The 13,935-nt window shown below is 50.7% G+C and overlaps 1 protein-coding gene across 1 annotated transcript; it reads left to right on the top strand.

Annotated features, from left to right (window-relative positions):
• The first annotated feature begins 10,625 nt into the window (after positions 1-10,625).
• si:dkey-174i8.1 (arylsulfatase I) lies at positions 10,626-13,797 on the top strand. The gene is made up of 3 exons (XM_026355709.1): positions 10,626-10,936; positions 11,555-11,887; positions 11,977-13,797. Exons 1-3 carry the CDS (start codon positions 10,626-10,628, stop codon positions 13,049-13,051), a joined length of 1,719 nt encoding a protein of 572 aa, XP_026211494.1. The 3' UTR covers positions 13,052-13,797.
• Positions 13,798-13,935: the final 138 nt, after the last annotated feature.

Below are 13,935 nucleotides of genomic sequence, written 5' to 3'. Positions count from 1 at the left end.
TAATTTTGAGGAGCAGAGCCCTTTATTATTTAATTTCTGCATGCATTTTGCCTTTTGTCCTCACGGTGGAACTCTCCTCTGACTGTTCCACCACAGTATACAAACATCATGTATTGAGCTTGTGTAATCCCTTTTATTTTTTTTGATCAAGAACTTTTCTCAGGAATAATGTCTGATATGCTGGAACAGGCCGGCCAAGGAGATAGCGTAAAACAAACACAGATGAAAAATGTTGCCAGATTTTGTGGGTTTGACATAAGGCCACCAGCATTCTTCATGTGGGTGGTTTGTTTGATGTGATGACACTGTGAGTGCTCCATCAATCTATCACTGAATAAGGTGAGTAGAATAGGGAGTGGATTCAGTTTCTGCAGGCTGAAATTGATACTTTAGTATTTCAGGAGCAACAGAGCCAGGGCCTCTGACACTATGTGTGTATCAGCCACACGTGATTTCAGTGCATCACGCAGTAATGGAAAGTGTTATCCAAGAAAATTAAGTATAAATAAATATGATGCTGTATTCGAAATTTGATTTTAAAAATATTTATTTTTCTTCTATATGGTGACATGTTTTGATAGAACTAGAGAATTATTTCTACCTGCATGTACTGCTCAGGAACATGGAGAAAGGCAATAATTACAAGTATTCTTAAAGAGAGGAAGGATATAAATTGGTACCAGTAACAGGTTAAATTGATCATGGGGTTAAACAGAGAGTTAAAATGGTGATTAGTCTCTGGATGCAGAGAAAGCAGGTGACCCTGTCCACTGGAATTGTCAGTACTCAGTGTTGCGTATGGATAATCAACAATTTGGCTTTTAAGATGACTTTATTAATTGCATCAAAACCCTATACACCTCTCCACAAGCCAGAATTAAGATTGATGGAACCCGCTTTCTGACTATTATCTGGGAAAACAGCCAAGAGTGCCCATTCAGTCCCTGCCTTCTTTCTCTATTTATTGAGATACAGACCCAGCCACTCAGAGACCCTGTGTAATTCTGGACTGAGTTGTGTCATCTCCATCACCCTCTCCTCTGGCTTTCACCCCCACGGTAATGGCCAGACAAAGAGAATTAACCAGCAGCTGGAGACGGGGCTCAGATGCCTTTGCTGTGTGGACCCCTGTGTGTGGGCCATAGGCTTAGTCTGGGTACACACATAACTCACTCACCTCCATGATTCACCAACAAGGAAGAGGATGTCTGAGTTACGTCAGCTCATGCTCTCATGAGACATTGCCACCTTACCTGGAAAAGAGCCCAAGTGGCATTGCTACCACACCTTTATAGGTTTTAGATTGTTGAAGCACTCTGACTTTGGTGATTCCCTGACTTTTCTTCTAGCGCCACCATGAGGTTGACACTTGGATTTCACTGGAGTATCTACAACAATTGTCTTGCTGTTTATCTGGTACAGATATCCATAGTTCTCAGATGTTGAACCCTGGTGTCTGGCATGTGTTTATTCATCCAATATTTACTCTTCTTTTATCCTTAGTTTGGCATCCATTCACTCCCAAAAACGCTAGCCCAGTGTGAGCTAGTATTAGAGGTGTGTTTTCTTCCTGATGTTAAGGTAACTACTGTTCATTTATTTATTATTTATTTAGGTATTTATGTAATGGGCATAATTTCAGCTTTTGTGAAACAGCGTCAACATGTAGAACCTGATTTTGATGCTATCTGGGCTTGCCACATTTCTATTACAGTTCATAAGGGTTCCTTTATTAAGCCTTTTCTTGGAGTTCTGTGTCAAATGATAAAGTTTTCTAGCAGTAGACTGCAGTGAGCTTTCAAAGGTGCACATTTCTTCAGTCTACCAAAAATATTTGTCTATCACGAAAAGACAGATAAAGTCCTTCTGGTATTATAATAGGGTGCTGTAGGATTGATCCACAGTGCAATTGCATTGAAACTTGGACACTTAACATGATGATAATGGTGTTGATTTTGATGTAATTTAGACCTGTCTGTCATGGTTCCAGCCTCGTTGCTGCCAGTGCTTCCTGCCGTGCTTTTATTTTGGCGGTTTCCTGTTTCCCTTTCCCGGTATGGTCACATGCACTCACCTGATTGGTTACACCTGCTTTCCCCTGGAGTATAAATACCGGCCTGCTCACCTGTTTCCCCTGCCAGATAGTCTGTTTTCCACTCCTGAACACTATCCAGCATTTATCTTGGACTGATTCTTTTGGATTTCTTGGACTCTGCCTGATCTGGACCCCGTCTCTTGCCTGACCCCCTGGTGCTGTGAGTTCTGTCTTTTCCCCCCTGCTCACGGTACCTAACCTGTACCTGGACCTGCCTGATTCCCTTTCCCGGACCTGTCCCCTTTCTGCTCTGTCTGCCCTGGATTCCCCCTTATTGGACCAGCCTGACCTGACCCTGCTTCCCCTCTGGTTCAGTGAGTTCTCCCTCTGTTCTGTTTCGCTCCCTGGTTGTCCCCTTTCCTGCTCTGTCTGTTTGGACTGCCTTTGTGTATCGACCTGGATTGTCTTTTCGTTGTGGATCTTGCCTGCCGGACTTACCTCTGAACTGCCTAACCGTGTATGACCTGGATTACCCTCGACCTCTGAGCTAGCTCTGTGGATAGTGTTTGGACTACATTCTTGTTGTGCTTGTGTGACTCTTGTGTCTCTGTCAGTCGGCCATTTTGGTTTTGACATTGTCCTCCATTTTGCCCATGTGCTCTCTGTTGGTCGGCCATCTTGGATTTGACATTACTTCCGGTTTCCTACCAGACTACCATATGCACCCTACCTCATCTCCTCCCACCTGGCGACTGTTTCATTGCTTTACTGTGTTCTGTCACTTATAAATAAACTTTGTTTGCTCAGTTCTGTCCTGTCTGCTCTCTGACCATGGAGTCCATCCTCCAGCTCATGACAGAACTATCTGGCCACAAAATGGACTCCGTCAGAGACCTGGCCTGGGGGGGACTTACCTACCCGCCCAGCTACCGGGAGGAGTACTCGTACCTGGACGATGATGATTACCTGGATTCTCCATATTACGGTACACGTCTGGCCATTGCCCCGAAACCTGTCAGTTATATTAAATCCAGATACCTGCGGCGTTTCCGCCAGAAGCGGCGGAATCTCCAGACCTCACCCTCAGCTTCAGCTTCAGTTCCTGCCTCCGCAGCTGCACCAGCTTCAGCTTCAGCTTCAGCTTCAGTTCCTGCCTCCGCAGCTGCACCAGCTTCAGCTTCAGCTTCAGTTCCTGCCTCCGCAGCTGCACCAGCTTCAGCTCCAGCTTCAGTACCTGCCTCCGCAGCTGCACCAGCTTCAGCTTCAGCTTCAGTTCCGGCCCCCGCAGCTGCTCCTGCAGCAGCCTCAGTTCCTGTCACCGCAGCTGCTCCTGCATCAGCCTCAGTTCCTGTCGCCGCAGCTGCCTCAGCCTCAGTTCCTGTCGCCGCAGCTGCCTCAGCCTCAGTTCCTGTCGCCGCAGCTGCCTCAGCCTCAGTTCCTGTCGCCGCAGCTGCCTCAGCCTCAGTTCCTGTCGCCGCAGCTGCCTCAGCCTCAGTTCCTGTCGCCGCAGCTGCCTCAGCCTCAGTTCCTGTCGCCGCAGCTGCCTCAGCCTCAGTTCCTGTCGCCGCAGCTGCCTCAGCCTCAGTTCCTGTCGCCGCAGCTGCCTCAGCCTCAGTTCCTGTCGCCGCAGCTGCCTCAGCCTCAGTTCCTGTCGCCGCAGCTGCCTCAGCCTCAGTTCCTGTCGCCGCAGCTGCCTCAGCCTCAGTTCCTGTCGCCGCAGCTGCCTCAGCCTCAGTTCCTGTCGCCGCAGCTGCCTCAGCCTCAGTTCCTGTCGCCGCAGCTGCCTCAGCCTCAGTTCCTGTCGCCGCAGCTGCCTCAGCCTCAGTTCCTGTCGCCGCAGCTGCCTCAGCCTCAGTTCCTGTCGCCGCAGCTGCCTCAGCCTCAGTTCCTGTCGCCGCAGCTGCCTCAGCCTCAGTTCCTGTCGCCGCAGCGGCTCCCGCAACAGCTCCAGTTCCGGCCTCCACCACCGCAGCTGTTCCAGTCACAGTCTCGGCTCCTGTCATCATGGCGGACGTCGCCCCCGCTCCTGTCATCATGGCGGACGTCGCCCCCGCTCCTGTCATCATGGCGGACGTCGCCCCCGCTCCTGTCATCATGGCGGACGTCGCCCCCGCTCCTGTCATCATGGCGGACGTCGCCCCCGCTCCTGTCATCATGGCGGACGTCGCCCCCGCTCCTGTCATCATGGCGGACGTCGCCCCCGCTCCTGTCATCATGGCGGACGTCGCCCCCGCTCCTGTCATCATGGCGGACGTCGCTCCTGCTCCTGTCATCATGGCGGACGTCGCTCCCGCTCCTGTCATGGCTACTGTGTCTGCTGATCCTGCGGTCTGTGTTGCGGCCACCGCCTTGACACCTGTCCAATCCCCGGGCTTGCCTAGATCAAGAGGATTGACACTGTTCCTCCCGGCTCCTGCTCACGTCGCCCCAGCGGCTCCTGCTCCTGCTCACGTCGCCCCTGCGGCTCCTGCTCATCCTGCAGCCTCTGCGGCTCCTGCTCATCCTGCAGCCTCTGCGGCTCCTGCTCATCCTGCAGCCTCTGCGGCTCCTGCTCATCCTGCAGCCTCTGCGGCTCCTGCTCATCCTGCAGCCTCTGCGGCTCCTGCTCATCCTGCAGCCTCTGCGGCTCCTGCTCATCCTGCAGCCTCTGCGGCTCCTGCTCATCCTGCAGCCTCTGCGGCTCCTGCTCATCCTGCAGCCTCTGCGGCTCCTGCTCATCCTGCAGCCTCTGCGGCTCCTGCTCATCCTGCAGCAGTTCATGATCTGGTTCTGCTTGCCACGGCTGCTTCTGCTGTCCCAGCTGCCATCATCGCTCCAACAACCGTAGCCACCACAGCTACGGTTCCTGTTACGGCTCCATCTCCTGGGACCACAGCCGTGCTGGCTCCTGCCCTCACTCCAGCTGCTGCAGTCGTCCTGGCTCCTGGCTCTGTTCCTGTTCGTGCTGTCACCACAGTCGCAGCTACCCTGGTTGCTGCAGTCACGGCTGCCCTGGTCACGGCAACTAATCCAGTCCGGTACCCAGACGCGTCAACACAGAGGTCAGCTTCACCATCTGTCCTTTCTCCAGGCGGGTCGGCGCAGAGGTCGTCGACGCCGTCTCCTCATCCTGTCCTGTCTCCGTCTCCGGGCGGGTCGGCGCAGAGGTCGTCGCCGTCTCCTCAGTCTCCAGGCGGGTCGGCGCAGAGGTCGTCGTCGCCGTCTCCTCATTCTCCAGGCGGGTCGACACAGAGGTCGTCGACGCCGTCTCCCCTGTCTGTTTTGTCTCCCCAGCCTCTCCTGTCTCCAGGCGGGTCGACGCAGAGGTCGTCGCCGCCGTCTCCTCAGTCTCCAGGCGGGTCAACGCAGAGGTCGTCGCCGCCGTCTCCTCAGTCCCCAGGCGGGTCGGCGCAGAGGTCGTCGTCGCCGTCTCCTCATTCTCCAGGCGGGTCGACGCAGAGGTCGTCGACGCCGTCTCCCCTGTCTGTTTTGTCTCCCCAGCCTCTCCTGTCTCCAGGCGGGTCGACGCAGAGGTCGTCGCCGCCGTCTCCTCAGTCTCCAGGCGGGTCGACGCAGAGGTCGTCGCCGCCGTCTCCTCAGTCTCCAGGCGGGTCGACGCAGAGGTCGTCGCCGCCGCCGTCTCCTCAGTCTCCAGGCGGGTCGACGCAGAGGTCGTCGCCGCCGTCTCCTCAGTCTCCAGGCGGGTCGACGCAGAGGTCGTCGCCGCCGTCTCCTCAGTCTCCAGGCGGGTCGACGCAGAGGTCGTCGTCGCCGTCTCCTCAGTCTCCAGGCGGGTCGACGCAGAGGTCGTCGTCGCCGTCTCCTCAGTCTCCAGGCGGGTCGACGCAGAGGTCGTCGTCGCCGTCTCCTCAGTCTCCAGGCGGGTCGACGCAGAGGATGTCGTCGTTGCCGCCTACCCAGCCTGTTCCTGTCACGGATCCGGCTCCTGTTCCTGTCACGGATCCGGCTCCTGTTCCTGTCACGGATCCGGCTCCTGTTCCTGTCACGGATCCGGCTCCTGTTCCTGTCACGGATCCGGCTCCTGTTCCTGTCACGGATCCGGCTCCTGTTCCTGTCACGGATCCGGCTCCTGTTCCTGTCACGGATCCGGCTCCTGTTCCTGTCACGGATCCGGCTCCTGTTCCTGTCACGGATCCGGCTCCTGTTCCTGTCACGGATCCGGCTCCTGTTCCTGTCACGGATCCGGCTCCTGTTCCTGTCACGGATCCGGCTCCTGTTCCTGTCACGGATCCGGCTCCTGTTCCTGTCACGGATCTGGCTTCTGTTCCTGGTCCTTCAGCTGTCGCCGCAGTTGCAGCCACCTTGCTTGCGGCAGTCACTGCTGCTCTGGTGTCAGCTGCTGCTCCGGTCCCTGCAGCCGCCAGGTTCCCAGGCGGGTCGACGCAGAGGTCGTCGTCGCCGTCTCTTCTGTCTACAGGCGGGTCGACGCAGAGTGCATCGGCATCGTTTCCCCCGCCTCTCCAGCCTGTCCCGTTCCTGCCGCCGGAGCATCCGCCCGGCGCTCCTCAGCCGGCACTCCAGACGCCGGAGCCGTCCGCCGGAGGCCCTCCTGGTCTGTTTGCCGCCTCCCGGCCGTCCGCCGGAGGCACTCCTGGTCCGTTTGCCGCCTCCCGGCCGTCCGCCGGAGGCCCTCCTGGTCCGTTTGCCGCCTCCCGGCCGTCCGCCGGAGGCACTCCTGGTCCGCTTGCCGCCTCCCGGCCGTCCGCCGGAGGCACTCCTGGTCCGTTTGCCGCCTCCCGGCCGTCCGCCGGAGGCACTCCTGGTCCGTTTGCCGCCTCCCGGCCGTCCGCCGGAGGCACTCCTGGTCTGCTGCGCCCGGTCCCTTCTCCGGGCCTCCCTCCGGCCTGGTCTGGTTTCGGGCCCTCCTCCGGGCCCCCTCCTCCCGCCCGGCCTGGTCTGGTTTCGGGCCCTCCTCCGGGCCCCCTCCTCCCGCCCGGCCTGGTCTGGTTTCGGGCCCTCCTCCGGGCCCCCTCCTCCCGCCCGGCCTGGTCTGGTTTCGGGCCCTCCTCCGGGCCCCCTCCTCCCGCCCGGCCTGGTCTGGTTTCGGGCCCTCCTCCGGGCCCCCTCCTCCCGCCCGGCCTGGTCTGGTTTTTGGCCCTCCTCCGGGCCCCCTCCTCCCGCCCGGCCTGGTCTGGTTTTTGGCCGTCTGGAATCCGGCCCTTGCGGGGGGGGGTTCTGTCATGGTTCCAGCCTCGTTGCTGCCAGTGCTTCCTGCCGTGCTTTTATTTTGGCGGTTTCCTGTTTCCCTTTCCCGGTATGGTCACATGCACTCACCTGATTGGTTACACCTGCTTTCCCCTGGAGTATAAATACCGGCCTGCTCACCTGTTTCCCCTGCCAGATAGTCTGTTTTCCACTCCTGAACACTATCCAGCATTTATCTTGGACTGATTCTTTTGGATTTCTTGGACTCTGCCTGATCTGGACCCCGTCTCTTGCCTGACCCCCTGGTGCTGTGAGTTCTGTCTTTTCCCCCCTGCTCACGGTACCTAACCTGTACCTGGACCTGCCTGATTCCCTTTCCCGGACCTGTCCCCTTTCTGCTCTGTCTGCCCTGGATTCCCCCTTATTGGACCAGCCTGACCTGACCCTGCTTCCCCTCTGGTTCAGTGAGTTCTCCCTCTGTTCTGTTTCGCTCCCTGGTTGTCCCCTTTCCTGCTCTGTCTGTTTGGACTGCCTTTGTGTATCGACCTGGATTGTCTTTTCGTTGTGGATCTTGCCTGCCGGACTTACCTCTGAACTGCCTAACCGTGTATGACCTGGATTACCCTCGACCTCTGAGCTAGCTCTGTGGATAGTGTTTGGACTACATTCTTGTTGTGCTTGTGTGACTCTTGTGTCTCTGTCAGTCGGCCATTTTGGTTTTGACATTGTCCTCCATTTTGCCCATGTGCTCTCTGTTGGTCGGCCATCTTGGATTTGACATTACTTCCGGTTTCCTACCAGACTACCATATGCACCCTACCTCATCTCCTCCCACCTGGCGACTGTTTCATTGCTTTACTGTGTTCTGTCACTTATAAATAAACTTTGTTTGCTCAGTTCTGTCCTGTCTGCTCTCTGACCATGGAGTCCATCCTCCAGCTCATGACACTGTCACCATGCAGAGGTATCAAGTGCAGCTTCAAGGAAGATTTTAGATAGCCAGCTTTGTATTTTTAGCTAGGCAGAGACCCATTAACCAGGGTGTTAACCAGTACTAACCCCCATCTACTGTAACATACATACATCTGTGCCTGTGGTGGACTGTTTTGAAATATCAAAATATCTCAGACAGGGGGTTTTGAATATAGAAAAGGGGCTCTTTATTTTTATATGGGATAATAGGCTTGAAGATGAAAGTAATTTTCAGATGCAGTGGCACACAAAGACACACACACCAACTTTAGCTCCAGTTCAACTGAGTGGCTCCAGATCAAGTGAGTCACTTATTCATCGTCATGAATAAATCACACCCACTGCTACTCTCCTCTACTCTGCATCACTGCCTTTTCCAAAACACTCTAACACACTCACTCCCATATACACACATGTTAACACACAAAGCCCTATACAGATGCTCTGGCCAATTTTACCCTTGTTAGTAGTGTATTATCCAGGTTTGAAAAACACAAAAACAATTCATTCACTTTTTAAATGTTTTTTTATTATTATTATTTTTCACATGAAGAACATACTAACATATTAACTTTCATTATCTATTGTCTTTATTATGCAAACAACAAAGTTTACATTAAATTGTCTAGAACCTGAGTTTACCACCTCCTAAATATACACAATGTTGAGAGAAGAACATAATCCCTTTGCTCTCTGTATTCCTCAAGACATTTGTCAGTTTCCATTTTTACAGCCTCCATCCCTCTCCAACCCCCTCTTAGCAGTAAAATGGAGTTCATGTCTTGCTGCATTTTCCTGAGGCAAACTGATGGCTACGCTCCATCTAGACCTAGATGTACATACTTCACTTTGCAAAACAAAGTGACTCCTCCTTTTGTGCCCTTTTGTTTATGTTATGCTTTCTCATTTTAGATATTGCATTGTGTCTCTCTGATACCCTTGTGTTTCCGCTTTCCTCTCTGTTCTAATACTCTCCATCTCATTTACTTTTCAAATGTTCCCATTTCCCACCAATTCTTCCATCTAATCCACTTCAGTTTATCACCCCATCACAAGTTAGCCACTCTCACCTCATAGTCATCTTTACCTCTCCTGCCATAGATCTCAATCTCTCAAGCACATGCATAATTTTCACTGTGGGCAAAAAGCCTGTGAAATATCCCACAGGGTGAGGCAACAGCAGTTTGCTTCTACAACATAGGAAATGGACACGTAGCTGAGGGATTGATTTTCTCTCAGTATTATGGGAAAGAGATAGCAGTGAGGTAAAGGCTAAGAGCCCAGCAGTCAATAAACATTCTCATCACAATACCGAATGTTCCTCCGTAGTCTGATTGATTTCATTGCCCCGGCAAGGGCAGTAATTGCCATCAGGTGACTCTATTAATTGAGCAGTATCAAGCAACAAACAGGAGATGACAGGAATTATTTTATTTTCATTAGGAATTTACAGTATACTTTGAAAAATGCTATAGAGGAAATCACAGTCAAAATATTTGCTGTCACAGGCATAATAGTACTACATATAGCCATGGCAGAAAGATTTGTGCAATAAGTAATGCTAATATTAGTGGCAGAAAGTATAACTTTGGTAGTAGCAGTAATAATAGTAATAAGGTTTGCTTTGATATGATTAACTTTAGATGATTGCTTCTACTAAGTTACAAAACCAAGTGTTCTTGCCACCTCTGGTGGCTCAGCTGGTGTATTTTCTGTATTTGGAAGAAGAGGTCAGTCTAATATTATGAAAACATTTACAGTGAAGTCTGTGGATTATCCAGTGTAGAAGTTCTCACCCACCAAGAAAAACGAAAAATAATTTTTTAAAAAGCTTAATTCAGAAGCTTACAAAAAGTTCTCCTGCGGTGATGTCAATGACCAGTTTGAGTTTGAAATTCCACAGGGATTGTTTCTCAATCCCAAGGTTTTTAGTCACTGACTGTAAGAATAACACAGATGTGTTATTCTTACAGTCAGTAGTACAATATTGTACTGTATAAAGTACAGTACATGTACCTGACTGGTGTTTTTATGCACGTTTATGTGTAATTCACTTGCTCACGTCTTCCCAGCCATCATTTGAGGCGCCTGAAAGTACAGAAGAATCTAGCAAGATACTGCAAAGAGGGAAGCCTTCCTCAGTTTCTCACTCTCTCTCTCTCACTCTTTCACATACACACAGATGTCGATGTCTCTGCCAACTTTTTGCCCATCTTAGAGGCCGCAGTTTTTCTCCACCCACTACAGTAGCTGGCAACAGCTCAGCCCCATCTCACAAAACCTAGAATAAGCCCCAGAAAAAGATGGGAACTCATATTTAACAGACAGATAAGAGTTTGGACAGCTCCTTGGACACACAGGTTTATCTATTCTGCAGAAGCGAGCCAGCTTGAGCTGTAGCGACTGCAGACTAAGCAGAACAGACAATACTAACAAACTCAGACTTAGTAGATATTGGCTGTAGAGAATTACAATGAGGGGAAGAATCTGCTCTGTGTTTTTTGTGGTGACTGGATTGACCTTGCTTTTGGGTCTTGGCTGTCTAGCAGAAGCACCGTGTCCAAATGCAAGTGTCAGCACAGAGGAGGAGGAAGTGGAAGGATCCAGGCCTCCTCACCTCATCTTTATCATGGTGGATGACCAGGGTTACGGAGACATTGGCTACCATGGCTCAGACATCCACACTCCTGTTTTGGACCAACTGGCAGCAGAGGGTGTGAAACTGGAAAATTATTATGTCCAGCCTATCTGCTCACCCTCTCGCAGTCAACTCATGACAGGGCGGTGAGTAATGTCCTTACACTATTCTTCAGATGGGATAATTATTTAGGTTGTTTTTTTTTTTTTTTTCATTTCTGTGATATCCTTAAGAATATAGTCAGATTAGGAAATCTCCAAATACTGTACAAGGTTAGATAAGGCAGGTTCTCAGGCATTTCCAAAACTGACATTTGTAGTCAGCTGGACCTGCTTAAGGCATTTGAACGCTCCACATTGGGTAAATACTTGGGACGTCTAACCAGTCAATTCATTTAACCTAGAAAGGGTAAATCCACAATAAAATACACTGTGAAATGTTGTTTTTCCTATTTAACACCTGGCCAAGTATGGATAAAGTGACCTAACACTGACATATTTTTAGTGCAGATTAAAGTAATTTCTGGCAGTAAAGCAGGTTGATGCAAAGTCAATAAAATAAAGTCAAAGTCAACAATAAGTCAAATCTGAGCTCATTATAACAAGATGTTTTTTAAATCATTCAAATGTCTAACCATGTGAAAGTATCCAGAGGTGCAATATTTCTTAAAACACCTGCAGTGTTCCATTAGACCATTGGCCAGTAGAATGGATCTTACGAAGGCATTCTTCAAATTTTCTTTCACACTGTTCCTGTCTTTCCAGCTACCAAATTCACACTGGACTCCAGCATTCAATCATCCGACCACGTCAACCTCTCTGCCTGCCACCGGACATTCCTACCTTACCGGAGCGTCTGGCTGAGGCTGGATATGCCACACATATGGTGGGTAAATGGCACCTGGGCTTCTGCAGGCCAAGCTGCCTACCCACAGGACGAGGATTTCAGAGTTTCATGGGCACTCTGACTGGCAGTGGAGACCACTTCTCTTATCAAAGCTGTGATGGGGCAGAAGCTTGTGGATTTGATCTTCATGAAAATGACAGACCTGCTTGGGAGATGAGGGGAAACTACTCCACACTACTTTATATAGAGAGGTAAGCTAGGTATACATTAGACAGATTTATATAGACATCTATATATATTTATATGATATTTTAATCCAATGTCTTCTCTGTCCAACCAGAGCGAAGCAGATCCTGAGGAGCCACAGCTCCAATAAACCACTCTTCCTCTATTTGTCCCTTCAAGCACCCCATACACCCTTGCAGGCACCAGACAATTTTCTGCACCACTATGATTACCAGGGCAATCGACTCCGACACCATTATGCAGCTATGTTGAGCTGCCTGGATGATGGAATTGGACAAGTGGTCCATGAACTGAAGACTAGTGGGCTCTATCAAAACTCAGTGCTGATATACTCATCTGATAATGGGGGGCAGCCACTCTCTGGAGGGAGCAACTGGCCACTGAGAGGTGGCAAAGGGACATACTGGGAAGGGGGCATTCGAGCTGTGGGTTTTGTACATAGTCCCCTCCTGAAAAAGAAAGGTTTAGTGAGCAGAGCACTGATCCATGTCTCTGACTGGTATCCTACATTACTGGGGCTGGCTGGGGCCCTGCAGTCCCACAAGGGTCTAGATGGTCATGATGTATGGTTGACAATCAGTGAGGGCCTGCCTTGTCCTCGCTCTGAAATCCTTTTCAACATTGACCCAGTCTCAAGGAAGCCAGGAGAATCATATGAGATGGCGTTGGTACTCAATGGATTTGGGATCTGGGACACAGCCACAAGGGCTGCAATAAGGGCTGGCGACTGGAAGCTGTTGACAGGAAATGTGGGTGACGGGGACTGGATACCACCACAGGCTCTTCCTGGTGGTCGAGGACAGTGGCAGAAGCTTGAGAAGCGGCGAAATAAAATGGGGAAGTCAGTTTGGCTTTTTAATGTCACCTCTGACCCCTACGAAAGGTCAGACCTGGCAGAAGCTCGTCCAGAAATAGTTAAACATCTGCTGACCAGACTGGCAGAGTACAACCAGACAGCTATGATGGCCAAGAGTCCACCAGATGATCCTATGGCTGACCCGGAGCTCCATGGAGGGGTGTGGAGTCCCTGGCTAGGCCTGGACGAAGATAGTGCAGGGGAAGATCGCAGGAAAGAAAGGATGATGAAGAGCAATTGCAAAGTATGCAAACTAAAAGCGCTCTTCAAGAAGGTGGGATCACGCCTGCAGAGGAATACACTGTTTTTCTAAGTCTAAGTCTCTCATCCAGTAACATTAATTAGATTAAAGGGTTCAGTATGCTTCAAATGGACTGAACACATCTGAAAGCAAATCCCATGTAGATTCTCACCTACAATGACATCTGATCATGTGTGAAGTTGGCAAGCTTAAATAATGTTTGAATGTGGCAACAATTAGTGGACACAGCTAAATCCAACAACTGAAACACGGGGGTGGGGTGTTCAGAGAGTGGCCATGATCTGGCAAGGGCTCTATTTGAAGCATACTGGCACCTAAACAGTAGAGAGTGATGGAGACAAATTAAAATACAACCAACTAGCAGGTCAGAAAGACACGATAGCTCCACAGTCAAACACTGAAGGTTGGCAGATAAACTGCAGCCTTATAGACAAAGCAGACATGGCTGTGCGGCTGGCTGAGCAAGCTGAGTCATTCACTGTCTTGCGGCCAAACTGCAGCAGGGTGACTTTGGGTCATCGTTGGCCTGCATAGGGGGCCGTGTGTGTCATTATGCCTGTATTCATGAATAATTTGATTAATACAGATAGAGGTAGAGTTAATGTCTGTAGACATGACGCCTGAAGAGATTAAAGGAGGAAAAAAAGACACAGAGGGCAACCTCTCAGAGTCTCGTGTCCTAATTATCTGATAGGACCCTTTAATGTTGATACAAAGACCAGCACAGCATATTTGTCAAATATCACCTTGGCCTTTTGTTCTTTGGGGTTTAACAGATTCCCTTCTCCCCCTCTGACCATCACACAAAGTCCAGTCCCTGCAACAGTGACCGACCAACAAAAGCTCTGTAGTCTGGTACTGTCGGTCTTTCTGGACTTGTATAAAAAATAAAAATAAAATAAATAATTTTTAAGATATTTTCTTACAAGAACTAG

This window comes from Anabas testudineus, chromosome 15 (assembly GCF_900324465.2).
Source record: "Anabas testudineus chromosome 15, fAnaTes1.2, whole genome shotgun sequence".
In the NCBI taxonomy this organism is placed as follows: Eukaryota; Metazoa; Chordata; class Actinopteri; order Anabantiformes; family Anabantidae; genus Anabas; species Anabas testudineus.
This window is presented reverse-complemented; position numbering and strand designations above follow the sequence as displayed.